General features: G+C 38.0%; 1 protein-coding gene across 8 annotated transcripts in view; it reads right to left on the bottom strand.

The window, feature by feature from the left end:
* Positions 1-1,870: 1,870 nt before the first annotated feature.
* ARHGEF3 (Rho guanine nucleotide exchange factor 3) overlaps positions 1,871-11,676 on the bottom strand; it is a 102,773-nt gene continuing 92,967 nt past the window's right edge. For 7 of the 8 annotated variants that reach the window (XM_050312954.1, XM_050312951.1, XM_050312952.1 and 4 more), the window contains 8 exons: positions 10,882-11,052; positions 9,818-9,880; positions 9,379-9,475; positions 9,202-9,278; positions 8,067-8,324; positions 6,386-6,556; positions 5,048-5,234; positions 1,871-4,099 (listed from right to left, as the gene is read on the bottom strand). In XM_050312954.1, coding sequence (XP_050168911.1) covers positions 3,753-4,099; positions 5,048-5,234; positions 6,386-6,556; positions 8,067-8,324; positions 9,202-9,278; positions 9,379-9,475; positions 9,818-9,880; positions 10,882-11,052 — 1,371 coding nt within the window. In that variant the 3' untranslated portion in view covers positions 1,871-3,752. The remainder of the gene's footprint in view (positions 4,100-5,047; positions 5,235-6,385; positions 6,557-8,066; positions 8,325-9,201; positions 9,279-9,378; positions 9,476-9,817; positions 9,881-10,881; positions 11,053-11,676) is intronic. The other variant, XR_007628689.1, reaches the window with a different exon arrangement.

Genomic DNA, 11,676 nt, shown 5'->3' with positions numbered 1-11,676 from the left:
AGTTTTGTGAAACCTCAAGAAACCTGGTTTCCACCCTCCCCCAGAGGCATTCCTAAGGCAGTATCCCTGCTTCAGGGGGATCATGCTGAATAGGAGAAATATGTTCTCTGCCTTGCAGTTCAATTTTTGGCCTATCCTTTACCCAGATTCTGGCAACTGATTCTCTGGTACTGAGCTTCAGAGACCTTAAACTTACTGCTGCTGGTGTCTCATAACAGACCTTTGTGTTCCAGGAGATGTCTTCATCCTTGTGTTGTTCTTTTCAGTGCTGCAGAGCAAATCTAGGGAAACAAAGGCCACTTGAGAGTAAAAATTTTTTTTTTTTGTCAGAGGATCTATATAGTTCAAAGACTTCCAAGGCCATTCTCTTTGCTTACCTTTCCTTCTCAGTCATGACAATCTCTGCTTTTGCCTTCTGGTTCATCAGATCTTTCCATTAGCTAAGACTACACTATAGGGATTTATAATGCAAACATAGAGGATATGCTGCAGCTGTGAGAACATAACCTTATGTTGCAATTGTGAAAACGTGATCTGTTCTTCTGATGGCCTTCTGATGGTACCAGCATGTGAAAGATCTATCAAGAGAAACAGTAGCAAAACTAGATATACAAAACAGGGTCCCAGTAGCAGCTATCAGAGTGGGAAAGGACATAATGTTAGAGAAATAGAGCTAATAGAAGAGTATTGTTAGAACACTGTGTAAAAGACTGCTACTTGATTCACATAAATGGCTGATCATCATATTGGGGTGTTGAATCATCCCTGCTGGCATGGAAACCCCACACTACACTGACTGTCTTCATCAGGAACAGAAGAGCAAACAGTTCCTAAAATTTGTCCCTTTTGGACAAATCTTCCACATTAGACCACTGCTCTTGAGAGCAGGACACCCCATCACTCCCTCTTCTCCCAGAAGGTGAGATCCAGAGTGCCCATACCTCAGATTCACAGGAGCACCTGCATCCTGCTCCTCACGTTGCCGTCCCCACGTGGTGATCCTGGAAGCACCGGACCCCTCAGTCTTGTCACTGCTGCAACCACTCAGACCCGACTCTGCTGACACCAGGATCACTGACTGTGATGACCACTTGGACATCTCTCTGTACATTGCTTTTCCTCTTCACTACACATTCATCATTTTATGTTTTACCCATCTGTTTTGGTACATTTCATTGTCCAAGCCCACCCCTCCACCACCCCAGGCCCCTCCTGCCGCAATCCAGAGTCATTCTTTCAAAAGCAGCGACATTTTAAAAGTGCTAGAACTGAAACAAGCTAAGCAAATCCAGAATTATATTAGTGTTCTTGAACTGGAAAGCTTAATCCTTCTGATGATTTGAAGAGAAAAACCCAACATTACTAAGCTTAGATCAATCAGTAGCTAAATGCATGTAAACTACAAAGCAGAACAAATCACTTGCACTCCAAAATGCTGAACATGAGGTTAAGTGGGCGGCTAAATGATAGTAAACAAATGTAAATTAATCTTCTGAGATTCACTGGCTGGTTGGTGGCTTTTTACATACCCCAGAATTAATCAACTCAGTATTTTGGAATAATATATTAGTAGAGATGTGATCCCCAAGGAAATACAAGAGAGAAACTGATGACAGGATGTTAGTTCTTTGTTCCACCTACTTACTAAATTAATTATTTAACACAGAACTTTGGGGAACGTGGTGAACTGAGTACAGTGACTCCTTTTTTTTAATACTTTGTATCTAGCAAATTAGATCCAAATATGAACACTTCCAAAGGAACCAAAAGTTAAGCCTTGGTCACTTACACTGAGCCTCACTGTACTTAAATCACTTAAATCTTTCTGCAGTCTTCTTGCACAACCAACCAAAACAAATAAAAATCAAAATGGTTTAATGTAATTTATTTGAAATGCTTCCAGAAAAGTTTAAGGCCATTATTTTTAAAAAAAAAAAAAAAAAAAGGCAATACACACATTCTTCTCTATCTGAACACTTTACATGCTTTTATCTCTTTTCCAACATTTTGCTGAACAGCTTTGCTATTCCTTTTCTTTTGTAGATTTTTGCTTTCTCCCATCTTCACTGGCATACTCATTCAGCTCTAAAAATGAAGCAGTTGAAATAAATTACAAAGCCTGAAACAGAAAAGAAAATTGATTTTTTTGAAAAACTATAAATACAGAAATACGTTCTATAGGGTAAAAATGCCATTTTCTTAAAAAATAAAACCACCTTGTTTTATATTGTTTATCATCTTGTCACACTGATTTCTGTAATGCATATCAGCATATATATATGTAAGATACTCGACATAGAACATTTTCTGTAAACTTGTAGAACACAAGAAAAATATTTTTGGCAATAACTTAAGTTTTTCTACTTTTGTTGTGACGAGTACTTTGCACAGGTTATCTTGTGTGATATCAAGAATCATTTAAATTTATTAATATACCACTTTCATAGCTTGCCACACAGCACTGGCATTATTTCATATAGTAAGAAATAAAATATCACCCAGAGATTCCTGAAAGTAACAGGATGTTTAACTGTTTTAGACTGCATTTAAGTGGCTCATCTGCTTCTCATTATAATGAGTAGATTAAATCAGCCACCAGAAAACACAGTAATATTTCCAATTACAGCATGAGATTAATAGCAACAAAAACTTTTAAAACAAAACTTGAGGAAAATAAAAAGGATGTAATACATCCTAAAGGAAAAACAATTCCCTTTTTGTTTAAACTTTCTCTACATAATCCCATGGGGTATTTGTAGAGCACCATTTATATAAAATCATCACTTAGTTTTAAAAACCAACTACATGTCATTGTAAACAGACATTTACAGAAAATTAAATGTTTTAACATTAGTTCAGTGGTGTTTAAAACCAACAGTGGAGGTCAGTGGAGTGCAAAATGCTGAAGAGGGCCTATTCACAAGCAGAAGCTCTTTTCCATTATCCTGTTTGGGATAATATATATATGGCACTGAAAGCAAACTATCAGCTTATTTACAAATACCCAGTATTCTCAGCGTTTCATTTCATTCAGTGCTGGCTGCAGAGGTTTGGTTGGGTTTTTTTCACTTGATTATTTTTAGCATTACATGCTTTGACGAATAAACCATATCACTATGCTGACCACCTGAAATATCCACATTTTAGTAAACTGGGTTGCTGGCTTTTAGGACAGCACTTCATTTTGAAAAATTAATCCCCAAAGAGTCCCTGGTTCCATGGCCTGCTGTTTACAATTCTTGTTGATTTACTATCACAAGAGTTCAGACAGGTTATTGCAAGATAGTTTTCTTTTTTTCCAAGAAACTATTTTTTCCTTCCATGCCTTTAAGAAAACTTGTTATCTTGACACCCCATCCTGAAACTCCATGTTTTGTCCACACCTTTAGCTGCCCCACAAAGGGGCAAATAAAGTACTTAAAATCAGGAAAGGTTATTTATGTAATGCATATATAAACAGTAGTTTAGAGATTCTGTTTACAGCAGGACACTGAGAATAACTGGTCAAGTACCTCTTTCATCCACTTTAGGTGTTTATGGACTATAATCACAGGACATGAGTTGCAAGAGATTCCAGCTTATACAGATGGGCAGTCACAGTACTACACTCACAGGTACGAATACAAGAAGGACTGCATCGACATCATCACAAAAAATATTCTAAAAGTGCTTCTCCAAATGGTTCCATACATGGAATGCAAATACTGTACAGGTGAGAGACAGACTTTCTTCCACGAGCTGTTAAGTTTTTGTCAAACATTGGTTTCTATTTGCTTGTCATGTTCACAAGAGTTCGTCTGCTCCATGCGCTCGCAGTCGCCGCTGACCTCGCTGGTGTCCATGCTACAGTCCGACTCGCAGTCGGATTGGTCCATCTGCTCCAGGCTGGCTTCTCCCTGGGGAACTCTGCGTCCGTTTGCTGACAGCGCAAAATGCGCTTCCGAGGTCAGGCCGCCAGCCCTGCCCGCACACGCTGCCTTGTCCTTGGCCTGGCGGATACAGTTCAGCCACTGCTGCTTGTTGAAGGAGTCATTGGCTTGGAGAGAGTGAGCCTGGCTTTGAGAGCCGCTTTTGAAGCTGACCCTGAAGAAGTTTTTGACTGAAAGAAACAATACATATCAAAACCTTGAATGCTTTGGCTTGAATGGATTTTATAATCAAAGAGTATATATTTAAGTAACGGAATCTGCAAAATGTTTGCCTTAATGTGTTTTCCTGCCAATACCACGTCAGACCAAAGAGAAGAGGCTGGGTATCTCCTTGTTTTGTGGGTCAAGATCACAGGACACCACAAACTCTTCTAATAATTTCATACTGCTGGATTAAATGATTTTGGTTCTGCCGTGCACGAGCTATCCATAAAGCTTTATTTGAATCAGCAGGATCAAGGCTTTTCCCACACTTCCAAGCCTCTCTTTCTACTTCTCTGCAAAGCAGATTTCCAGAACCTTCACTGAACACTGTGTCTTCTACCAGCCAGAGACTGCCTCATCTCTTTCATTCTCTTCACTAATATAGTGGATATGCACAAACATTTCTCAAAGTTTTGATCGGGTAAGTGAGATTCATGATATCAAGTGAATTTATTCAAGAGGACTCTTGTAATAAAATAAGCATCTTTATAATGACCTTAATTAGAAGGACATTAACATGAATAGCTGCAGTCTTGACACTGAGTGCTACAGTATCTGCCAGCTGAGTTATGGAATAGCAATCAATGTCTCCATAATACAGGGAAAGGCATGACAGCTAAAGCTCGAGATTTCCAAATACACTTGTTTATAATTCTGCAGTTTTGCCACTACAGCCTACATATTTCCCCCTTCTCAATTCAGTACAGAAGCAAGTATGTGGAGAAATGATCAGTACAGTGAGCTCTGAGAAAGAACCTAAAGGAAACAAGTTACAGCACAATAAACCAGTTTGAAACAAAGATCAAGACTCTGGATAACGTGAATTTTAGAGAAAACATTCTGACGTCTCATTGGCAGGTATCTTAAGGTTATAATGATCCTACATAAGCCAATAGTAAAAGGTGTGGTCTTACTTCTCTCATTGTTGCTGAATGCACCACGGATGGATCCACCCAACCGAACCTCTCCATCCTGCAAATCTTCCAGCACAAGCTCCCTGACGGGAATCGGCTGCCGGTACAGCTGGTAGCAGAGCTGCTCGTTGTGGGTGATAGCTCGAGTAATCACCAGCACTTCTTCAAAGAGGAACACATGCAGTTTCTGGTAGACAGTAATAAACCAGATTTATTTAAACTCGAGCATGTTATAACCTGGAGTTTTCAACAGTTAAAATAAATATTCCATTCTTCCCACTACATGGCACAACAGCCTACAAGTACATAAAGCTTCTAGAATTACTTTTCCTGTCCTCTGCTCAGTTTCTAACGTCATAATCCTTTCCAAGCTGAGGCCTTGAAACGTGCACAACATTTCAAAGCTGCCTCTGCAGCAGCAGCATGCTTATACACATTCTTCTTTCTGACACTTGCTTTAACTTCTCTCTACTGCCTCTGTTAATAAGAAAGAAGCAATCTTACTCATCCAGATATTTTCAATGAACAATTATAAGTGATCTTCTTACAGTTCACATGCTGCTCACAATCAGCTTCACTACTGGAAATATTCACTCTTTGAAGCTCAGAAAATTACTTTTGCTCCTAGGTGGCACAAGTCACCTGTTACCATCTTTACATTATGTTCCTCCTCACACTGTGCAATCTTCAGTGGCTTCCAATAATAAACAAGCTGAAATTTTAAGTTCATTTCACCTGATATCAGGCACTGAAATAATTTGGTTTTCATTGCCAAAATTTGCTTCCCAATCACAAGTTCTTTGCTTCTAATCTAAATAAACACATTGCTTGCAAGTTTAAGATAAGACAGAGCTTCAGATTCCTTTAGCTCACTGTCCCATCTTCCATAGCTCATGTAACTATATAGTAATTATAGCAGAAATATTTCCCAATATGCCTTGGCAGTCTTTTGACATTGAAAATGCCCATCTTCATTCTCTATTTTCACAACAGATGCCTCATTTTATATCCATGAATAGTCCAATTTTTTTTTACAACTTGTGCCTCTCTTTATATGACACATAATCCTGCAAGTATTGAAATTTATCAGATTTACAATTTATCCAGGATATTGTTAGGCCTCACGAGAGACAGAGATACATATAAGCTTATTATCTCACTATACAGATATTTAACTGCCAACAAAAATGATCAGTGTTATGTATAACAGTTAATATTTACCAACTTGATATATATTAGAGCATGAGGTTTCTCTGTGTATGCTCACAGCTCTTTAAGCTGTCATGCAAAATGAAGATACCTTTAAAAGCTATTTATGATAAAATTTTTATTCCTTACCACTCCCCTGTTGTTCTTCAGTTCACCATGACAACACAGAGCACGTGAATTATCGATCAGCGAATCCCTTTGGCCTTCTTCAAGGTAAATAAGTCTCTCTTTGTAATACTGGCATTCAGATTCCCCAGTCTTTATGTTGATTTCAGCCACTATGCCCTGAATTATATTTATCTACGGAAAGAATGAAAATACATGACCTTTAATTAGACAGTCCAATGCTCAGAGTTACCTCCTAATAATTTGAATGGTAGCTACAAGAAAATATGTTGTAATTTACAGTATATTTTTCATTACTTTTTTGCAGAGCAGTCTATAAAAGTGTTAATAATAACAACAGAATTAAGCAGACTGCAGTGTACAAAGACACTTCAGTTTAGCTTTATTATTGCTTCTCACTATGGTTTAAAAATCTGGCATTTATCTCTTTATATCAAACCAAAATGGGCACAATTAAGATAAACAGATGTAGGAAATATAATCAGAGATCTATTTTTGTCAGCTGAAATGTGCCAATAAATGACACAGGACAAAAAACCTACATTAAAAATGTTAACTTAAAATAGATAATAATTCTCTGAAAACTGCTGCATCACATCAGAGAACAAGAAACAGAAGAACTACCAAGACCCCTGTCCTGCAAAACATGCAACTAGCCCAAACCACTAAATTCCCAGCTTTTATTCATTATTAATTACCCTCTGGAAACACAGTAAATTAATTGTATTTTACAATTCCACTATGTGTATATATCTCCACTTCTATAATTGAAGTAATAATTTTCTTGCCTTTTTACTTTAAAAAACATGAATTTCTTTTCTATAAATATATGCTCCTTATCTTGAACATCCTTATGCTGTGCAGTCCTTCAGGACCTTAAGATCAATTTATCCGAAACTTAAAATACAGTTCCTTAACTGGGTATGTGGGTGTGGAGTTCTGGTGATTTTACTCAGCTCCAGCAGTGATCAGAGGTTGCTCAGACCGATCAAATTCAATTAAATAACTGGAGGTGGAACAGGGGGATGGGTCAAGACATACAGGCCCAAAGGGGTAATTCAAGAATCTGCTGATCCCAGGAGATTTATCCAGGATCAACTTGGCCCAACGTGCTTAAAGCAGATGGCCAGACAGGAAGACAAATGTACCTCATAAGCCTAGGACAGTGGTAAGAGCCAACCACATACAGTCATTTCTGTTTCCTAATTTAACTTGGCAGATACACAATCAATGATACAAATCACTTCCAAGATCATCACAAACCTATGTAAGGCTATTGAAAAATTGACAAAAATCATCGTTATATTTTCTGAAACAATACAAAATACAAGTGTAGGAGGAAAGCATTTAAAACCTTTTCTAGAAGATATCAGCAGGCATTATGTAGGAAAGCAAACATCACTTCAATTAGACTGGAAAACAATGTTGAAAGGTAAATACAAAATGGACAAGGATCAGATAAGATCCTGAGTAAAACACGTTCCATCCTGTCCTTGGTTTTTAGTATCACTTTGCTATTGAAATAGGTTTTACCTGGGAGAGTGGTGCTAGATACTTCATGTATTAGTTTCAGGTGTACATATTAAGTATTTGCATTTTCGTATTTTATGTAGCATCCCTGAATTCACTGACAAGCTAAAAGTGCTATAATCTCCTAAAAAAACCAAACCCAACAGGAACTCACAGCTTCTTCAAGGTGCTGCTGATCTGGATGATCATTTGGGGTGTGTCTCAAAATTTCTCTGAGCAGTAATGGGTATTTAACCAAACGGCTTCTTGGGATGTCCAGGAAATTCCACAGGTCCAGTTTGCGGCTGAAAGGAGACTCCAAGCAGCGCTGCAGGAAATCCTGCACTCTGTGATCCTGTTTCTTGTGATCCAGCAAAGCTTTGGCTGCTACTTGGTTGCTGCAGTAGCTGTCATAGGAGTTCAGGCATGGAAGCTGAGGAAAGGAATAAATTATTCTGCAGCTGAAGCGAAGCACAGTTTGCTCTACCGAAAGTTTCCAGCGATTCAGGATGTCAGAATTTCATGCTGAGACTCTTTTAGCTGGAGATTTATCCACAATTAATTGATGAGAGCACTTCCAACATATGTAAGTTTTACAAGGGTCCTCAGACCTTGTTCAGAATTGCAGTAATTTAGAAGCACTAGCTCATGTCTCAGTGCCTAGAGATCTCCAATACTATTTCAAAGCTTTAAAAATATCAATGACTTAAGACTGAGCACAACTTAATATTTGACTACAGAAGGCTGATGTTAACTGTGAATGGAGCTAAAAGCCTAGGAATGAGTACTCTCAAACCTGGCCTTTTTTAGATATGCAAAATTCTACAGTCAAACTTCTATATTGCCCTCAAGAACCTTGACCAAGCTAAGATGACAAAACTGTGCCTTAAATCTGAGAAAAAAATAACAACTGACAACTGGAACAGAATGACATTCAAAACTAACTGTAGAGTGCCCTTATACAATGTGACTTTTCAAGAAAAACAAAATACAAATGAGGGCAGATTCTAAAATTACCTGCATGAGACAAACTCTAGTTTGCCTCTCCATTTTTGATTAAAGTATATACAGCTCATCTCCTGATAAGCAAAAGCTTTAAAAACAATGTCCTAGTCTAAACCTTTTCATGGAAAATCCCTGAAAAGAGAAGGTATTCCATTATATCTCTAACTAGTTGCCCTACCTTTTAAAAAAATTCTGAGAGTAGATTTTTGACCTGTTATGCCAGACACGAAAAGGAAACTGTCTGATAAAAACTGTCTTACAGCTCCAAGCTGAAGTCCCCAAATTGATTATGAGCTCTGCCTTACCCAACCCACAAGGATGTGGCCAACGTGTTCTGTTGATCCATCAGGTTTCCTGACTTCTTGAAGTCTCCTAAGAAGATCTGATCATTAGAAAAACAGAAGAGAAACCTCACTTAATAAAGCAGGTGACTTCAAATCTACGTGCAGTAGTTATGCAGACAAAGACTATTGGGGTTTTACCTTCATGTAGAGGAATTAGGGAGTCCAGTGTTCCAAAAATTTGGTTCAACTCTTGCTCTGTCATTATGGAAAGCTTAAGCATTGGGTCATGATAAGCCTGAAAAGAGAAAAAGGGGAGTTCTGTAATTAATATATCACTGGTAGTTGAAAAGTTAGTATTTAAAGCTCCCTGTACGTAAAAACAGACCAACTGGCTGAGAATATTTTAAAGTTTCATAACCATATATTAAATGATCAATTTAATTTTGAGGAGGGTGGGGAAAGCAGCACATTTAAATGTTTCAGAAAGAACAGGCAGATAGAAATATGCTTTGGATTTCTTCCCTCCCTTACTTTCTTAGCAACTATAAAAAATGAGCATTATTTTTAAAGTGTTATGTACCAATCAATACTGTTATGTTTTGTGGGTTTGGGTTGTTTGGGTTTTTTTTTAACATACCTTTTTTGCCAACTTCAGATCTTCTATCAAGTCTTCTTCTCCTTTGGAAAGTTCAAAGATTGCCTGTAAAACAAACACAAATATTCTAAAATATCTTTATTTAATCTATACTCCAATTACTGAACTGATGTTATATTTTGACCAGCCTAATACTGTGTCTAAATACCACGTAGCTGATTCCTGGAATACAGCTGACTTATTTGGGCTGTATCAAGGGTCCTGGCTTCTGCCCCAAGACAGCAATGACTGTTACACTGTGTAAACAGTTTCTACAATTTATTTTTCAATAAGCTGCCTTTGAAGTTCTCAATTACAGAAGCTATTTCCTATGAATTCTTGTACATTGTTAAAATTTGCACAAGAAATGCTTGGCACTACTATTGTTTGATTTATGACTCAGTGCCTGAAGTATTCCCAGAGATTGTTATGAGCTTTGTTGATAATGCTCAAATTGCTTTTGAAAATAAAAAACCCTTGCTTCTGTAGGAAGCCCTGCATTGATTGCAATATGAACTATTTAGACTTTGTCATGTACAACACATTAAAACCACTGACATGCTCTTTTTGTACTGGAAAACATCTTTTGATCAGTATGTCATCTTTCTAGCACTGGTAACTTCTCAAAGGGAAGCTACTTTTCCAACAAGGGAAATAATGGTACATTTCTCTCTGTGTGCATCACTTGATGAATCCCTGCTCCTAGCACAGCCTGCTCATCTAGCATTGCTAGGATAACACCACCAAACACCAAAATCTCAACCATGACTACAGAAGGTGTCCCACAGAACAAATACACACAGCAGCCCACCACAGGACAACAGAGCTCAGTCACTTCGCATTTATGAAGGAAATATGATGAGCTGATTTTTATGACAAATATATTTATCTAATATAGCTTGAAGCCTAAAGACTAGGGATGGAATTCTGCTTCTAGTGGAGTGGTGACATTCCATTTAATGGCAGGAAAGCTTCAAGTGCCATCCCAATGCCTACTAGAATTCCCAGCTCCACAATTTAAAGGCAACTTTGGAACGCGCAACTTATGGTTACAAAGCAATACAGACCTCTTGACGCTTGATTTCCTTCGATGTGAGCATGTGATTGACACAGACATCGAAGGTCTCACTCCACAGTTTGCTGTCCCTCCGTTTCGTGTTTGCAGGGGGCACATTCCGAGCCCACGGCCGTGGACTGAACAGATCCGGGCGACTGTCACTGCGGAAACTGATGGAACGCTGCGAACACAGGGAGGGATTGGGCTTCTGGTGAGAACAGCTGCACTTCTCTTGTTTTCTAAGGAATTTATATGCATAGTTCAGTACAACAAATGTATTACCTAATTAGTGTTTACTTTGAAATTCATAGACGTTTTAGTACTGGGAATGTAAGAGAAATTATTTTAATACATCCTCATGGAAGGCCAGTCCCTCCAATCCCTGCAGTGAACTGTGTCCCTGTCCTGCCCTCAACATGTTCAAAACTCATGCAATGCATTCATACACCATGCAACGAGAGTGAACTACAGGGACAATGCAGAATAAATGAACATAACTGATCAGAGTTTCAATTCAGTGAACAGACAGGAATTATTCATGCATTACACATATCTGCCTCATTAGATCCCTAATACTTAAAAATTTAGAATCAATGCAAATTTTAGAGAGTAAACTCTATGAATACTTTTTTGGTTAAGTGTCTTAATACCCAAAAGCATATTTTATTACTTTTTTTTAACTGCTAATCATCAAGGATTTGATTGGTATCATCATTACAGATATGTCCATAAGAGGATTAAATAATTAGTGCTATAATGCTCTAACTGACCAAACTGGTTTTGATACATGGAGGAACCTTTTCAA

Source organism: Myiozetetes cayanensis, unplaced genomic scaffold (genome assembly GCF_022539395.1).
Source record: "Myiozetetes cayanensis isolate MyiCay16 unplaced genomic scaffold, myiCay2020 scf18, whole genome shotgun sequence".
In the NCBI taxonomy this organism is placed as follows: domain Eukaryota; kingdom Metazoa; phylum Chordata; class Aves; order Passeriformes; family Tyrannidae; genus Myiozetetes; species Myiozetetes cayanensis.
This window is presented reverse-complemented; position numbering and strand designations above follow the sequence as displayed.